Source organism: Mustela putorius, unplaced genomic scaffold, assembly GCF_011764305.1.
Source record: "Mustela putorius furo isolate JIRA1106 unplaced genomic scaffold, ASM1176430v1.1 tig00000281_pilon_pilon_pilon, whole genome shotgun sequence".
In the NCBI taxonomy this organism is placed as follows: Eukaryota; Metazoa; Chordata; class Mammalia; order Carnivora; family Mustelidae; genus Mustela; species Mustela putorius.
Genome location: NW_025421343.1, coordinates 13,505,262 through 13,522,727, shown reverse-complemented (window position 1 = coordinate 13,522,727; position 17,466 = coordinate 13,505,262). Strand labels below are relative to the sequence as shown.

At 49.5% G+C, this 17,466-nt stretch overlaps 1 protein-coding gene across 1 annotated transcript; it reads left to right on the top strand.

Moving 5' to 3' along the window:
- Positions 1-15: 15 nt before the first annotated feature.
- On the top strand, positions 16-12,852 carry RETSAT (retinol saturase). Its single transcript, XM_004742316.3, has 11 exons — positions 16-454; positions 2,415-2,597; positions 2,915-3,156; positions 3,648-3,849; positions 4,315-4,512; positions 6,507-6,626; positions 10,212-10,350; positions 10,574-10,683; positions 10,769-10,935; positions 11,140-11,299; positions 11,534-12,852. Exons 1-11 carry the CDS (start codon positions 283-285, stop codon positions 11,671-11,673), a joined length of 1,833 nt encoding a protein of 610 aa, XP_004742373.2. The 5' UTR covers positions 16-282; the 3' UTR covers positions 11,674-12,852.
- The last annotated feature ends 4,614 nt before the right edge of the window (positions 12,853-17,466 follow it).

The window sequence follows — 17,466 nt, the reverse complement described above, 5'->3', positions numbered from 1 at the left end:
CGCGTCCCCGCGCCGCCTCTCCACCGCAAGCTCCCCACCTCCCGGCTGCCAAGGACGCTTGGCACCGCGAGAGCCTTACGAGCCGCGGGGAGGGTCAGTCTGCGCCGGACTCAAAGCTCCCTGCCAGAAAGGTCTGGCGTATCAGTGGTCGAGACTGCCTCCGCCTCCTCCCAATCCCGGTCTCCCCGCCCAGCCCAGAAGGACACAGAGGCGCGGCAGAGTCCCCGACGCAGAAGCTGGGCGCGGAGGCTGCGGACCCCGTCGTCGGACCCCGCCAGCGCCATGTGGCTTTCGCTGCTGCTGCTGCTGGCCCTGCTGCTGCTGGCGGTCTTCCGCAAAGGGCACCTGCGCCTGTCCGCAGGTGGCTCCCCGAACCCCTTCTCCGAGGACGTCAGGCGTACCCCCGCGCCGCTGGTGACCGACAAGAAGGCCAGGAAGAAGGTTCTCAAGCGAGGTCAGCGGGAAGGGACCCTGAGCTCCAGGGCTGCACTTGGGTGGCTTGCATTCCCATTCCGACAGGGCAAGCCGCTGTCTACTTGGGCCTCAGTTTCCCAAATGTAAAGCGTTAGGAGGGCTTCCTTGCACGGGGAAGCGTCCCGCCTTAGTATCTGCTACCGCTGGGAGCCTTAGCCCTGGCAGGCCCTAGGCCTTAGTGGCTCCATGGGCGCGGTCCGGTCTCAGCATCCCAAGGTCATGGTATACCCAAGAACAGGTCCACGATCTACAGGATAGACAAGAGACCTTCCCCCCATTTAGTTTATAGGACCTTAACTTTTTTCACCTACACTACCTCGATGGTTCAGAGGCGTGGAGGAGCTGCATGTTTCTTACAACCTGTGTGGGAAGTTGTATTTTGCCCATCAAGTGATTTGACTGGTTATGCCTCCTCCCAAATTATATGGTCGAACTCTGGTTCTAAAACTTTGGAAGAACCTCAACAGGATGCCTCAAGCTCAGAGCTGCTCCTTGGTCAACCAGAGTATCTCCACTCTCATCTTTAGGACATATTTTGGGGTTCCTCAAAAGCTTTAAAGAAGGAGTTCTGCCTTAAAAAAAAAAAAAATAGATCTCCTCTTTGATCTCCAAGGCCCCTACCACTTGTAAATTTTAGAATTCTGTGTGACACATCTTGTGATACAGGCGGCCACAATACTCTTTTAAGTGGAAAGACTATTAGTCTGAACTTCTGAGATCAGGGTTTTAGCTTGAACTCTGTCATTAATTTACTGCATAACCATTCACAAGTCACTCCACTAATCTTGGGTTAATCTAAAAATTAGGTGACTAGTATAACTTTTTCACACTAGGTTGTCATCTATCAGTGGGTCATGAATTCGATTTTGTGGTTTGGATTTCAAAATGTGATAGAATAGAAACTATCAGAGTCATCATACATAGTTCTGGGAATTGTTGAATTGTGAAACTCCTGTTTCAGGTATTTATATTATATACTTATTTATAACCTGGGTTGTGATATAAAATGTGCTTGTTTCTCTAAAAATGTTTGAAAAGTTTTCCAAGTTGTTTTTTTAAAGATTTTATTTATTTATTTGACAGAGAGATCATAAGTAGGCAGAGAGGCAGGCAGAGAGAGAGAGAGAGAGGAGGAGGAAGCAGGCTCCTTGCTGAGCAGAGAGCCCTAATGTGGGGCTCTATCCCAGGACCCTGGGATCATGACCTGAGCCGAAGGCAGAAGCTTAGCTCACTGAGCCACCCAGGTGCCCAAGTTTTCCAAGTTCTTGTGCAGTCTGAAAAATTCCAAATCTCAATTCTTCAGGAGTGATCTTTAAAGAACAGATCTTGTGTGACCCCTTAGTTCTGCCTCTAGCCTTCTCTGATATTAAGGGGGTGGTGCTATGATTTCTCAGCTCTGTCCCGCTCAAGCCTCTGCTTGGGGATCATGAAGAATCATCATAGGACCAGGCTGCTCCACTGGTGCCAACAGACCCTGTGTTTGCCAAAGATAACCAGCTTGTGAATGGACAGTTCCGTGAGCCAGCAGCCTGCCCACAACACTCTCTTCTGTCCCCCATCTCCTCGTTTTCTTTCTTTCTCAGCTCTCTATCTGCACTGAAGTTTCTCAGCCTGTATTACTGTCAGCTTTCTGGTTTTGTTTGTGTTGTGGTTTACTGATTCCTACTTTCTTTGATAGTAGGGAGACTTCCCAGGTACATATGGGTTTTGATTACATCAATCCAACTCAAACCAAATCACTGTCTTTAATCTGCCTGGGTGGTCCCTGAGAATTTCCCAGGTGAACGGGTGGAGTTATTTTAGTCAGTCACTCTATGCCGAACTCCCTAGAGTTTACTTGCATTGTATAAGCGAGTGGAGTCTTCCTTGGTTTCCATCTCTTTGCTCTCTCGCTGCCCCTGCCTGAGAAGCTCACCCTCTGACTCTTCCCTCTGCGGTAGCTTTCTCAGCCAGCCAAGTGCCAGAGAATCTGGATGCAGTGGTGATTGGCAGTGGCTTTGGGGGCCTGGCTGCAGCTGCGATTCTGGCCAAAGCTGGCAAGCGAGTTCTGGTGCTGGAACAACACAGCAAGGCTGGAGGCTGCTGTCATACTTTTGGACAGAAAGGTGTTGAGTTTGACACAGGTAAGGTTTATGTGGGAAGGGGCTGGGAGCATGGCTCTGTCTTCAGGAGGCTGGGGGAAGCCATTATGGGAGGATCCTGGACTTCTCTGATGTTTCGGAGGCACCGCTTTGCCTGATAGCCATAACCACTGGGTATGGAACTGGGCAGAGATTTGGTGGTTTCTGTTGCAACTCCTCCCCACGGAAAGGGTCGGTGGTACCCTCCGGGCGGGGGACTCAGCCAGGCAGGACTACCCCTTTCACCTTGCTTCCTTATCCACCTTTCCAGGGGTCAGTCCTCTTATCTCATGACACCTTTTTTTTCTGTCTCCCAATAGGAATCCATTATGTTGGGTCCATGCAAGAGGACGGGATTTGCCGTTTGGCCTTGGACCAGATCACAGAGGGGCAGCTGGACTGGGCTGCCTTGTCCTCTCCCTTTGACATCCTGGTACTAGAAGGGCCCAATGGCCGAAAGGAGTTCCCCATGTACAGTGGGGAGAAAGCTTACATTCAGGGCCTCAAGGAGAAGTTTCCCCAGGAAGAAGCTGCCATTGACAAATATGTAAAGCTGGTTAAGGTAACATGGCCATAATGAGGACCCCTGTTTATTCCTGACAAGGCTGACCTTCTTCATGAGTGGAGCGACTCCCTGGCAAGAAGGGAGAAACAGTCAAGTCTGCCCTGAACTCAGCCACTATCCCTAGTTGGCCTCAGTGCCCAGTTGGGTCCAGTCTCTGGACTCTGGGCTTGGCGGCTGCCATTCTCACTCTTGCCTCTGGGGGGCACCCTGGTCTCCTTTTTGACAAGGCTAGCTTCTACTTGGTCAGATCACAGGCTTTTTTACTTCCTCTGAGATTAGATGGGATTTTTCAAAAGAAATTTGGTCAGAAACCTGAAAAGCAGAGAAGGTCTTATCTGAATGTGGAATGGGAACAATTCACGGAGGACAGAATTTAAAAAACCCAAGTTCAGCCAGGTCTAAGTGGTGCTGGGCCCTGCTTGGAATGGTGACTTCCTGACAGTGTTCTAGATATGGGACCTGTTCTCAGGGCTCATGTTTTCCCTCAGGTGGTGTCCCGTGGAGCTATCCATGCCGTCCTGTTGAAGATGCTCCCCTTGCGCTTAGCTCAGCTCATCAGCAAATGTGGGCCGCTCACCCGTTTCTTTCCATTCCTTCGTGCGTCCACCCAGAGCCTGGCTGACGTCCTGTGGCAGCTGCCTGCCTCCCCGGAGCTCCGGGCGGTGCTGAGCTATATCTTCCCCACTTATGGTGGGTATTGGCCTTGGGTCCTGGGCAGCTCCTGGAGGAGGAGGTGCTGCCCTCTTGGCTCTCAGTCTTTCTTCCTGAGCCTGCTTGACTAACTGAGATGGAGCAGTATATACCCAAGGCCCTCTGGAGCTTCCAGATAACAAGTCTGGCCACCTACCTTCTGGACTCCCTGGTAAAAGATTCTGTCATCCGTGCCCTGGATGGTTTTCCTTTCCAACCGACGATGTCCTCCCTCGTCTTGACAACATGGCACTTTGCAGGGAGGACATTCCCACCAGCCCCAGGATCTGTCAGTTGCCCTCTATTTGGATGGAAATAGGCTGTCTGCCTGCCCTAACCCTGGGAATCATTTGGATCCTGGGATGGGTCGACTCAGGCTATGTGATTTTTGACAGGAAACTGTGTTCCTTTCTAAATGGTGCTGCCGCCGGCTCTCACCTCATCACCCCTTCCTTGCTTCTGTAGGTGTGACCCCCAACCACAGTGCCTTTTCCATGCATGCTCTGGTGGTTGACCACTACATAGAAGGAGCCTTTTATCCCCGAGGGGGTACCAGTGAGATCGCTTTCCACACCATCCCTGTTATTCAGCGGGCCGGGGGCGCTGTCCTGACCCATGCCACTGTGCAGAGCGTGTTGCTGGACTCAGCTGGGAAAGCCTGTGGTGAGAGCCCTACATCCTGCTTCCTGGTCCCCGGGCTAGGGTGGGACAGGACTGGGGTCCTGAGAGAATCAAAACTGTGGTCACAAGGTGGAGAAGAACTGATCACAAGGGGAGTTCAAGGCTGAAACTGCCCAGAGCAGGGGCTTGAGGAGAGGGATTAGTCTGGAGGTGAAAAAAGGAGGCAGGAAGAATAAAGGGTTGACTGTTCCCCCAAAGGACAGTATATAATCATTTATTCAATAGGTAAAATAGTTATCTGGTAATCCATAACCTCCTTGAATATAGGGGCTGTATCTCTGTTATCTTTGTAGATCTTAGCACATAATGGAGGCTCAACAGGTTCCTATTCAGTGACGGAATGAATAAGTAACGTGTGCACTCCAAAGGGCAGTGTGGAGGCCAGCCAGATGCCCTGGCCTCGGTCTGTAAATGGCAGGTAGAGCCAAGAATCTCGTTAGCCTGGCTCAGGTCTTTCCTGGTGCCTGCACAGAGAGTCAAAATTGCACTGTGGATTAATTCTGTGAGGGGAGGGTGTATGCAGGGAAGGACTCAGAGAACGAACAGGCCATCCCTGACTAGGGGCTGCCTGAAGCAGCTGGGAAGGAGACAGAGAGAGGCCTGAGAGAATAGGGCTGATGTGACAGTGAACTCACCAGAGGAATCTTGCAAGGAGGAGTAGGGGAGTGGATGGCCTAGTACATACATACATACATACATACATACACACACACACACACACACACACACACACACCACATACATCAAGGGAGAAAAAGCCATGAGCAGTCTACACACACACACACACACACACACACACACACCACATACATCAAGGGAGAAAAAGCCATGAGCAGTCTCTGGGAACACATGTGTAGAAGAGACCAGGAATTGCCGGGATAAAGAAGAGGTGGCTGTCAGCTGTGTGAGATTTTCTCTGATGTCCAGAGCAAGTTCTTCCAGCCGAAAGAGGTTCATGAAGCAAGGGTTGATGGGTTTAATTAGATTCGGTTCAGAATATTACTTGTATTTTTCAGGTACAAGGTGATAAAAGATGGAGATAAAAACATAAGATGGCTATAAAGAAAATCTGTAACTCAAGAAGTTTCCAGCCTCATAGGGGAGATCACTGAGACATAACTTAAAGTGTCAGATAGAGACACATACTAAGGATGGAGGAAGGAGTGGAACGGTGCCTGAGCCAGCTTGTAAAGTGTGAGAAGAAGCTAGCCCGAGGTTTTGGGATGTTATTCCAGGCAAGGGGAACAGCATGTGCAAAAGAACAGATGTATGAAAGAGCTGAGTATTTTTAGACATCTGGACGTAGTAGCTTGAACCCTAAGAAACTGCCTTTTATTTTTTAAGTAGGCTCCATGCCCAGAGTGGAGCCCAACGTGGGGTTCGAACTCACAATCCTGAGATCAAGATCCAATAGATGCTTAACCAACTAAGCCACCCAGGTGCCCCAGAAACTGCCATTTTTATAGGTCAAATATGGTTGAATATCAGCTGCTTCATATGCTGTCCCCAATAGGTTAGTGCGTACGGCCAGAGATGGGACTGGAGACATAGAAGCGCCCAGACCTTGGAAGGCCAGTATAAGACTTTGGAGTTTATCTTACAGAGGTTGTGGTGACACCAGAGGTTTTCAGAGTGTTTTGGAGATAGAACTCTGGTAGCAGTGAAGAAGGGCCTGGGATTCCAGTGGAAGAACTTCAGCGCATGAGCTTTGTTGGGGTCAGTGTGCAGGTGGTTGGGTTTGGCTAAAGAAAAGGGTACCTACATGGGGAGAGAGCCAGGGAAAGTAAGGGCAGGAGTGACTTGGGCTAGGTGAAGATGTACTCACTTTGCAGTTTGGCCCAGAGCCTGCCCACCTGGACCTGGGTGGGCTGGATGCCCAGGTCTGAGAACATGCAATGTAGGCTGGGAGAGATGTGTGCAAGATCTGGACCTTTCTTGGAGTGCGCAGAACCTCAGCCAAGCTCTTGTGCCTGTAGGCGTCACTGTGAAGAATGGTCAGGAGCTGGTGAACATCTGTTGCCCCATCGTGATCTCCGACGCAGGACTCTTCAATACCTATAAGTACCTGCTACCTGAGAACGCCCGCTGCCTGCCAGGTAAAGACTGGGCTGCGTTGCTCTTCCGAGCTCCCACCAGCACCCCTCTGGGGCTAGCCTGCCCAGCCCGGCTGGTGCTCTTGCTCTTCCTGACTGCCCTGTGACCGTCCTTGAGCAGAACAGGTGAGCACGAGCATGCCGTCTCCAGCATCTCTTCCCAGCATGGCCACTGTGCGTAGGGGTTGGGAAGCAGCTTCCCTTGTATTGTGTCACCCCCTAAAGAGCCCTTGGTCCTTCTCTCTCATTCCATTCTTGGCATATTTACCCTCTCTCCCTTATAACCTCACTTACTTTGCCCTCTCCTCTTTCAAGGCTCCATTCCAGATTGCCCATTTCTAACTTCTCCAGATCTTAAATCATCTCTCTCACAGTTGGTGAGGGTGGGTGGCATCCTAAAGGAACATTTCTTGGGTTTTCAGTAAGTTTGTGGTATGAATCCTACTTTTCTCCTTAATTTCTCACTTATTTTGAATGGGAAAGCCTCGTCTGACAGTATCAGTAAGGGAAGCTAAGGCCGGCATGGAGAAGAAGGTCTTGCTATAACTATTGTGTGTTTTATTGGGGATCCAAAGTTATATTTTTTGCCTCTTCCAGGAACCAGCTTCTTATTGGGGCTGAGGCTGCAGGAGGAGTATCCTTCTGGCTTTCTTCTGTCCCTTGAGCTCTGGGCTTGTGCTTGAAATCTGGGACCCAGACAGAAATAATACTCAATGTGATCATCTCTTCTGATAGGCTGTGTCCAAAAATCAAGAAGCCTGATTTTAGGGGCGAGGGGTCAATAGGCATAGCCACAGGTGAGCCCTCCCTTGGTAAGTCTGTGTGAGAGGCTTTCCCTTTGTCATTGACATGACATGATCCTCATTGCCACCTGGGAGATGTCATCATCCTAATGTTTACGCAGCATGTGGAGAAGTGAGGTGAAGTGACTTCCTGAGGCCACCCAGGTGAAAGTAGCCAAGTTGAGATGAGAACACTGGTGTGTCTGACTGGCTCTTGGCCCACTCTGGACCAAGGAATGTGGAGCTTCCAGACAAAAGGAAAGGGGCAGGAGAGCAGCCAGCCTACAGGGAACAGAGTAGCCAAGCCAGAGTTGAGTGAGATGTTATGATTTTGAATTGGACTTTAGAATGTCACGTAACTAAAAGCTACTGGTATGATCTGAGGATAGGAGGCCAGTTGGCGGGGAGGGGATCTGTAGTCCAGGAGGGTAAGAGACAGTCCTAGATAAAGGCCTCTGGCTGGGGTGGGAGGTGAGAGTGAGGAAGAGCTCCAGATGTGGTTGGGGTGGAAACCATGGCCTTCACTGGTACATGGGGGTGCCCAGAGAGCAGTGGGAAGGAGCTCTCCCCTCCAGAGGGTGGGCCTGTGGCTGCTCTGGAGGAGCCAGGGAAGGTGGGCAGCACAGTGGGTTCAGTAGAAAAGTGATGTTCTGGGTCCTTCCAGGGGAGAGGACAGGTGGCAGCCATGATGGTCTCTGAGGCACGAGATGTGTATGACCAAAATCCAGCCTTCTCATCTCTTGGCCTCACTTAGCTGGGCTTCAGCCAGCATCTGTGCCAGCAAAGGCCTCCCTTCCCTCACACCACATGGGCTGAGTGGGCTGAGGCAGACTGGCCAGTGGCAGGGCAGCTGGGCAGGGCTCTGTGGACTGATGGACTTTGCCTTTGGTACTTGCTGCCTGGCAGTCTCTCAGAAACTCTGAACCCTGGCCCTGTCCTCAGATGGGTCCCTGTACCCTCCCCTCTCTCCCACACCTCCTCCCCTAGCAGCCATGTTGCTCTCCCTTCACTATCTGGTTACAGTTACAACATTTGCTGCTTTATGTGTCTTATCTAATGGCACCAGGCCCACCTGGCAAAAAAAAACCAATTGTCCTACTTGGGTGGGGAGTTAAATGCGGCCTCAGATGAATCCAGTCTGAGAACATTTCAGGCAGTGGCAGTGAGGATGCCTAACTCAGCACACCCCAGGTGCTGGGACTCCTTTGTTTCCAGCTGCTCTGGGCTGGGGATTCTCATGGGTCTGTCTTCCTCTGGGGCAGGAAGTGCCAGTTGCCGTCAAGTGTGGAGGAGGGGCGGTTAGGCAGAGGGAGCCTGTGTAAATGGGAGCACTTTTCTTAATTCCACTGCTGAGCCTTGAGGAGGTTTCTGGGGATGGTTTGGAGGGGAAGTTGTCTGAGTGGGGAAGACTGGTCTGACAGTACCAGTAGGGAGGCTGGCCTGGGAAAAACAGCCTTGATGTCATCCTTGTGTGCCTGATTTGGAACTCTAGGATCTTGTTTTCTGCCAGGTATGTGGTTCGTGGATCACATCCTTCTAGTTGGAGAAAAAGGAAAGGAGGGTCTGGCTGGAGGTGGTGGCTATTCTTAAGGGCCTATGAGACCTAGACTGTCTCATTCCCTGGGCCCCCCATTTTCCCCATGACCATCCCCACTGCACCTGGTGAGGGGGGAGCTGGCAGTGCAGTCAGCCCTAGATGCTGGGATGCAGGTCACCGGTGCCCCTGCAGCTCCAGAGCAGCCCCAGGCGCCCTCCTGTGGCTCTGGAAGCCCGCGTTCCCCTTCCCCCATCAGCGTGCACCTACAGTCCCGCTGCCTTCGTTAGCATGCCATAGGCTCAGAAGTGGCCTGTTTTTCTATGTGCACCCTACACAGATTGCTCAGTTCTTTGTGGCCTCTGTGGGAAAAGCCAACTTCTTTCAGGAACAGTTGCTGTTCCAGTAGACAGGCATTGTATCTGATACCCTGTAGCATCCCCAAGGCCTAGGAGAGGACCTGGCACATTTTAGGTCCTCAACAAATACTTGTTCAACAAGTTAAGCAGAGCAGCCAGTGGGCGAGTTACCCTTCAGGCAGGTGATGGTCCTGGGAATGGGAACGAAGAAGACTTTGTGGGAGCCACTTCCAGAAAATTGGTCTGGGGTCATTTGTTGAGAGGTGGGGAAGCCCAGCTGCTTAGGTCCAGGGGACATCAGATGGCCCTCAGAAGAGTCTGTCACCCTCCTCCAGGGTGCTCTTCCCTCCTCCCCTACCTGAATTCTAAACATTAGGTGTCAGTAATGCTGTTTGCATTTGTTCACATGCATCGCTTACCACGTTGAGGTCTCGTACTGCCTGAACGGATCATGAGGAATTATGCATAGTCATTCATTAGATGGCTTGTATTAAATGTTATATGGAAATCAAGGCTTGTAACAAAGTGCTGTGCATATGTGTGGTCTGTATAGTGTGGAGCACAGTAGTCCGCTCATGACTTAAAGCCATCAGGGGGAGGCTGGAGGCAGTAGGCCTGAGACTGTCCTGTGACCCTGGGCCAGCTTAGGGAAGCTGAGCCTCCTGGGCTTCTAGGGGTGTTTCGAGCAGAGGTGGGAGAAGGCAGAAGAGTGGGAGCCTGGGGTTGGGCTCTTTACAGGCAGGAGACGAAAGAGCAGCTCCCTCCCCCCGCCAAGTCAGTGTTGAAGTAACAGCTGTGAAAATGGCCCAGGTGCTAGGCTGGTGGCCGCGGGTAAAGTGAGCAGGCATCTGCAAGGTCAGGGCAGGAAGCGGCCACCACAGCCCCAGGTCACGCAGCCCTGACACTTTGGCAGGTGTGAAGCAGCAGCTGGAGATGGTGCGGCCTGGCTTGGGTGCCTTCTCTGTTTTCATCAGCCTTCGAGGCACCAAGGAGGACTTAGGGCTACAGTCCACCAACTACTTTGTCTGCTTCGACACAGATCTCGACAAGGCGTAAGGCGTGTGTGCACATGGGGGGAGAGGGGGTCAGCAGGGGCCTGTGGCCCACAGGGCTCTTGCTTCCTCCCCTTCATGCTGGGAGAATCCGCAACAGGATGTGGACTAAGACTCAGCTTCGTCCCTGGGGAGGGGTGTCCTTGGGGGTGACGTACCCTCTGGGCAGTGCAGTGGCAGTGAGCGAGGCCTGGGGATTGGCAGCCACACTCCTCCCCTGCAGAATGGAGCACTACCTCTCGGCGCCCAGGGAAAAGGCTGCGGCACACGTGCCCATCTTCTTCATCTCTTCCTCGTCAGCCAAGGACCCCACTTGGGAGGACCGGTTCCCAGGTGGGGCTTTGGGCCCTGGGGGTGGGGGTGGGGGCTGGAACAGGGAAGGGGCCTGGGGTTAATAAGCCCGGCTCTGTGTCCCCAGAACGGTCCACGATGATCGTGCTGATGCCCACCTGCTATGAGTGGTTTGAAGAATGGCGGGAGGAAGCAAAGGGTCGGCGGAGCAGTGACTATGAGACCCTCAAAAACTCCTTTGTCGAAGCCTCCCTGTCGGTTGTCATGAGGCTGTTCCCACAGCTAGAGGGGAAGGTAGGACGGTATACTGTATGCTCATGGCAACAAATTGGTGACAATTCTGCCTTTTCTTTTGGGGAGGGCAGTAAAGCCCGGAGACAGCCAAGCTCGGGGAAGGGAAGGGAACCCACGCCGACAGACAGCTCTGTCAGGGAGAGCAGAAAAGGGAGGAGGGGAGGGCCTTATTAGGCCCCGCTCCCACCTTTTTTGTCTCCTCAGGTGGACAGTGTGGCCGGAGGGTCCCCACTGACCTACCAGTTCTATCTGGCTGCTCCCCGAGGTGCCTGCTACGGGGCGGACCATGACCTGGATCGCCTACATCCTCACGTGATAGCTTCCATGAGGGCCCAAACCCCCATTCCCAACCTCTACCTGACAGGTACGTGGACTGCCCCATTTCTCCAGGGCCTGAGACCCTGGGCGTCCCTGTCACCCCAAGTACTTTGTTCTGTCCTTAGGTCCTACTGTTCCCTACAGCCTTCCACACGTGGATGGGCTGCCCCAGCAGGCTGTGGACCTGGGGTGGCCTAGCTGGGAGGGATGACCATGACAGCCCTTGCTCCCCATCCTCCTTGTGGGAAGGTGCTCATGGGCCTTTGCTCTTGTCCCCTAGGCCAGGATATCTTCACCTGTGGGTTGATGGGGGCCTTGCAAGGGGCTCTGCTGTGCTGCAGTGCCATCCTGAAGCGGAACTTGTACTTAGACCTTAAGAAGCTTCACTCAAGGATCCACGCACAGAAGAAGCAGCATTAGTTCAGTAAGCAGTGGGTCTGAGGAGTCCCACCAGCGCTATGGCTCAGCCCTTGATTAGCCATGGTGTCCTTCTGTCCTGTTCCTTCCTCACATAAAGCACTCTAATTTGTTTTATTTCTGACTAGAGGTCTGACACACAGGTCACAGTCCTTAGATCATAGTTCTCAAGCTGCGGCTCTTCCAGTTGGCCAATGATGAGCTCTCATGCCTCCAACATGTCCCTGCTGAAACACCTGGTGTGGGTGGGTCAGTGCCTTGCAGAGCTCCTCTTGTCAAGCAGTGCTTTGCATACCACACTCTCATACCTCCCAGCTCCAAGCTGTCAAGAGTCAAGTATTCTTTTGGTCAGGTGGAGAGAACCTTCAAAAGCATGGGCCAGCTGAAGCAGCTTGGGCCAGCTGTCCCGAGGCTTCTCCTCTCCCATTCTCCACGCTGCGCTGCAGGAGCTCCACACAACTGAGGGTAAAGAGGGCCTGAACAGGCTTTTGTCCAAACCTGGGCATGGTTTTGGTTGTAGTTCCATAGATTCAGAGGCCCCCAGACCCCATTTTTATTGGTTCCAATGGCTCTTTCAGAGGGTCGAGGAAATGCCTATGATGGGCTCGGTGTGGGTGTGGAGGTAAAGACATTTGTCAGCAAGGTATATGTTAGCATATCCAATTCGTACACAACAGGCCCTAGGTTCGTCTTACTTCCAAGGTGACACTGGGTCTTCATTGGGTCTGCACCAAGATATGTTTACGGAGCTCAGTACCTGAGCCTTAAGGTTTATCTTCCAAAAATCCACAGCAAAGGGTAACATTAGCAGTGGGGGCAGAGGAGTGGAAAGATGACTTTACCGGGGTTGAAGCAGGCTGAAAGAGCATTCCCGCCAAGCATATAGCAGAGGACAATCACAGAGGTAACTGTAAGACACATTAGCCAGCTACCTACTAGACCCAGAACATGGGCTGCCTGTTAGGGAGCAGTGCGGCTGGAAATCAGTCAGGATCAGAATGTGCAAAGCTACAGAATGTGTGCAAAGGCCTGGGATGGTGTTCCTGTTTACTGGTACACACATGGGGATTAGATAGGAAGATTAACAAGGCTTTAAAAAAAAAATTACCTTTCACTTATATTAGCCTTATTTCTGTCAATTTTATTACCATTTTAATAAATGTAATGATTTTATAGCTTTAATATTTGAAGTTTATTTTGGTTTCTGTGCAATGATACAAAGCTACATTGAAATGGCATTCAGAGGAGCTCAGTAAAACATTATGTACTGAAAAATACTTATCATTAGACCAAATAAGCTTTTAAAAAAATAAAAGTAATTATATAGTTAAGTTAAAGCTGAAAATATAAAACATTGCAAAAACAGTGGCACTGTACTAATCAGGTAAACAAAAAGGGAAACAACTTCAGTCATTTATTTAACATGAGAAAATTCTGAACTAAAGGAGTATCTATGAATGTGAGGAAGCTGGCTTTTTGGCAGCTTGAAACTACACAGCTCAGATCTAACACCTTTACAGAGGAGTTTCTCAACAGGGACATTTAGGAAATTCACACAGTTACTTGTGGGACTAGCTGAGCTAAGATTCAGTCTTTCTCTGGATAAGCAGTTAAATGAAACCTGAAAAATCTCTTCCCAGGATTCTTCCTTTAGCAAGGCAGTGTCAAAGACAACCTTCCCAGCAAGAGTTTTCAGAAAACAGCTGGTAGAACTAAAGGGTCTGGTGTCTGGTGTCTAAAATACTCTCCTCCCTGTTCAAATGATTCAGAACATGTGCAAAGCGTGCTAGCTTTCATCACATACACATAACAGCATTATATATCAAGTTACCCTGTAAAAACAAGGAGCAGGCTTCCTTTTTTTGATTTAAATGACATGAAGTAGAGGAAAAATATAAGAATCACCATCAGGGGAATTAAAGAGGTTTATAATTCTATCACCAAATGTTTCATTAAAAGCCATCACGGGAAAAGAAATGTCAGCATTTATATAGCTAGTTGTCCAGTCTTTCCGAGTTGTTACAGCCTTTCTACATGGACAGGCCTTCACTCCCCCCGAGTCCGGAAGTGGATTCTTTAATTCCTCTCAGTAATCTGTAGCAGGAAAACAAATCCGTCTATTGACATCCATGACTAAAGCATAGACTCCTCCTCATAGAAATCACCCTGCAACCAAAACCTGGGGCAGGATAGCAAGCACGTAGCTGTCTGGATAGGGGTGCCTCTCAAGGCTCCATGTGCCTCCCCTCCCCTCACCAGCTTGAAAGACCTGCCTTAGCCAGTTCATCCTCCTCCACATCATCCCTAGAAAAACATGCTTCCAAGAGTTCATCTTCAAAAGGACAACTCCTGAGGAAACAAGTTTTCCACCGGGGTGAGAGAGTTCCTTCAGTGTAATTTCTAAAGTGAAACTTAAATTCAATCGTACTCTTAGCACGAGAAACAATACTTCTTGGATGCTCAAAAAATGGAACTATGAAGACTCCACAGAATACTTATTTTGCATCCACTTGGTGCCAACCCTCTTGGTTCCTGAAACCAACCTTTCTGTTCTCCTTACAAGCAAAATCCATCAAAAAGGGACAGCAACCAGTAGCCAGGAAGAGCTGTGTGAGACCTTACTTAAGTTACATTCATATGTCCTAAACAAAGAAAATGTGTCCTTTGCAAGGAGACACTGAACTGAAATACCAGGGAACGTCATTATCCTGTAGGCAGATATGCAGACGGTGCCACAAGCACTCCTGCAAACAGCTTAGTTTTGGGGGGAAGAGACCAGATAGAGACATCAGATAATGTCTGCCCTTTTTTGTCGGAGTTGCAAAATTTGTGACTGGCATTATTAAGAGTTCTTAGAGTAGAATGGAAAGAGCCAATCCTCTGTAGTGGGGGCAGTGAGGAAGGTGCGTGGGAAAATCTGACCTGGGCCCTGAAGGAAGAGTTGGGGGAGACAAGCGGAAGAATAGAAGGGAGTGCACCCTAAGCAAAGAATAGCCAGGGGAAGCCAGGGAATGGAGGACACAGCAAGAACAAAAAGGCACAGAAGCCTACATGGGACTTCCCAGAGGAGCCTTTGGCCTGGAGAGTATGCAGATCTACACAGTCCTGAACACCAGAGTCATAAAAGCTTGCTTCTCTAAGCCATGAGAGGTAGACAGGGGGATCCATGGTTTTATGGAATGCTAGGAGAACCTGACAGAAGATTCCCTAGAGAGAGGAAAGCATTTTAAGGTTGGTGCACAGGCAGAGAGAATGATGCAAGAGCATTCATTCCTTCCTTATCTCCATAAATCTCAAGTCAAAGCCATGCTCTGTTTTAAGCAAGGTGCAAGATAATGTGACAACAGGCTGGTCCCTTCTGCAGACCGGCTTCCTCGACAGCACAGAATTCATCCTACTGCCATCACTTTCCACATTCTTTGTATTTCCCTGAGATCAGCTATTCTATTTCCAATTTTTCTCTGCAGAAACAACTCTCTCTAGGCTACTATGGGGTAGCACAACTAGAGCAGATTTAAGGAAAACTTCAAACCACAGCAGGATCCAAGACACTACCTCAGTTACCCCTGAATTTCTTAAATTTTAGTAATGTCTGATATGGGCTAGAAGGAGAAATTTTACGAATTACCCTTGGCATTTTGTATCAATCAGAGAACCATTAACTAGATTAAGGTAAAAGACAGTACAGTTAGTTTCTGATTACAGGTCTGTTTTGTCTAGTTTAGGCAACAAAGGCAAAGCAGAGTTTATGGGAAACCTTTCATAAAAGCCCTTTGAAATAATGCAGATCAAAACCGAAACCCTCCTGCACATCTTCTTATGCAAAGCCTGAGCTCACCCTATTTTAAAAAATTTGTTACTATTGTGAGTATAGAAGAACAAAGCATTTCAATAATCATAACTATATTTTTAAAAATCTATAACGGGAACCATGGCTTTACAGCCTTACTTCCAGAATCCCCAAGTTCAGTCAGTACAACCAAATGGAAGTTGACTTTGTCTTAATACGAAAATATTGGAAAAACGTGAAGAACTTACTCTAGACATGTTGGACTTAACAGGCAATAAAGCACTTTTTAAAAGCTGTTTTGGTTTGCTGCTGGAGCCTCTCAAGAGAGTTATGTGTTAAAGTCGCCCTTTGCCTGTCATCATTCACCTCTTCATCTTTTGTAAAGGGCACAACCCCCCCAAGTAAGTGGCCTTGGTACAAGAGCATCTCATCCTGCAGAGAGTTTTCCTAGGTCTACAAAGATAGTAGTGGGCACAATGCTATTTTCAAGGGATAACTACTAAATGGCCAAGACCCAAGGGAACGCAGTCAGCAGCAGTAGCCTGCCTGGGGCTGAGCTCCCTTTGGTCACAGTTGGCTTCCCACATACTCCCTCTACTCAAACTCAGAGGAGGAAAGGATGGAAGACACGAGCAGAGATAATGGGGACACAGGAGTACAAGGTCACCAAAGTGCAGGTGCAAAAATCAAAGCAATCCCCTTGCCTCTGCCAGCCCAGACTTGCCACCAAATCCTAGAGGAGGGGGTGTCTCTTAGGTCACAGTACTTTTTTCTTCATTTCTCTCCATTTAAAAACAAATCAGCAGGGAGGACAAAGTTCTCAAGAATGGAAAATCAAATCTGAAACAAGAGCAACACAATTCATTGGTAACATTAATCTCTTTCCAGAAGGACTATACCTCACTATGATTTTAGGGGGAAAAAGATCTTATTGGGGAACCTGGGTGGCTCAGTCAAACATCTGCCTTTGGCTCAGGTCATGATCCCAGGGCCCTGGGACTAAGTCCAGCATCAGACTCCCTGCTCAGTGGGAAGCTTGCTTCTCCCTTTGTCCCCTTCCCCCTGCTCATGCTCTCTCAAATAAATAAAACCTTAGAAGTCAGTTTGAAATCAAACATATACCAGAAAGATGCACATTTGGTGGAAGGAATATGGGAATCCTGGCTTCTGCTTTGTGCCATTCTGTGTTGTTCTGAATTGTTTATATGTGCATTTTTTTAGTTAGAAAAAAATGAAAGGGAAATAAATTCTTAAAGTCAATTATCTGGAACAGTACTAGGCCAGGGCTAAATTGAAGCTGACCTACTAGGCTAGTTTAAAGGTGTTCTGAGCTGAGTGGCTTATTCTGGTGCTGGTATGAGCCATACATGTAAACTGTGTTTCCTTTAGGAAGTCAGGCCACCAACCACTTTTTACCAATGTCCCGACTGTCCCTACACAAAAGGGGAAAGGAAGGGTGAGTGCTGGCAGCAAAAGGCAGTGGAAGTATCCTGCTCCCACTCAGACAGGCTGCCTCTGGGGAGAGTATTGCTCAGCTCCTGCATTGTGGGGTGGAAGGAAGCCTGTTTTCTGACAGGCCTGGGATGGCCACACTCAGGAAACCTAGTCCACGGTGCTTAGTAGGGCTGATCTGGGGAGTTGCAGGTCTTTTTGTTTCTGGACCCATTTGTATTCAGGGAGTGTAGTCTAATGCTTTGCTACCTAATGCATGGTTCCCCAGCATTTGGCATCACCTAGAAACTCCTAGAAATGTAAAAACATAGCTTCCACCCAATAGGTAAGGATTCAGATTTTGCTTTTCCATCATAATTCCCAAGGTGGTTAAAATCTGCGAAGTGCTGATTCAGTGCCAAAAGCACAGGACAGGTGTCTACAGACTTGCCATCAAATGTTAATTTTGCCACAAACTTGCAGTATGAACTTTGGGGGGAAAAATCATGTTTCTGGGCCTGACTTTCCTCATCTGTTGAGGGAGGAGGCTGATGTAGAACATAAGAGGGAGGGAG

Coding starts and splice junctions, on each gene's coding strand:
- RETSAT (XM_004742316.3), top strand. CDS start 283: ATGTGGCTTTCGCTGCTGCTGCTGCTGGCCCTGCTGCTGCTGGCGGTC. Junction 10,684..10,768: donor TTGGGAGGACCGGTTCCCAG/GTGGGGCTTTGG, acceptor CTGTGTCCCCAG/AACGGTCCACGATGATCGTG. Junction 10,936..11,139: donor TCCCACAGCTAGAGGGGAAG/GTAGGACGGTAT, acceptor TTGTCTCCTCAG/GTGGACAGTGTGGCCGGAGG.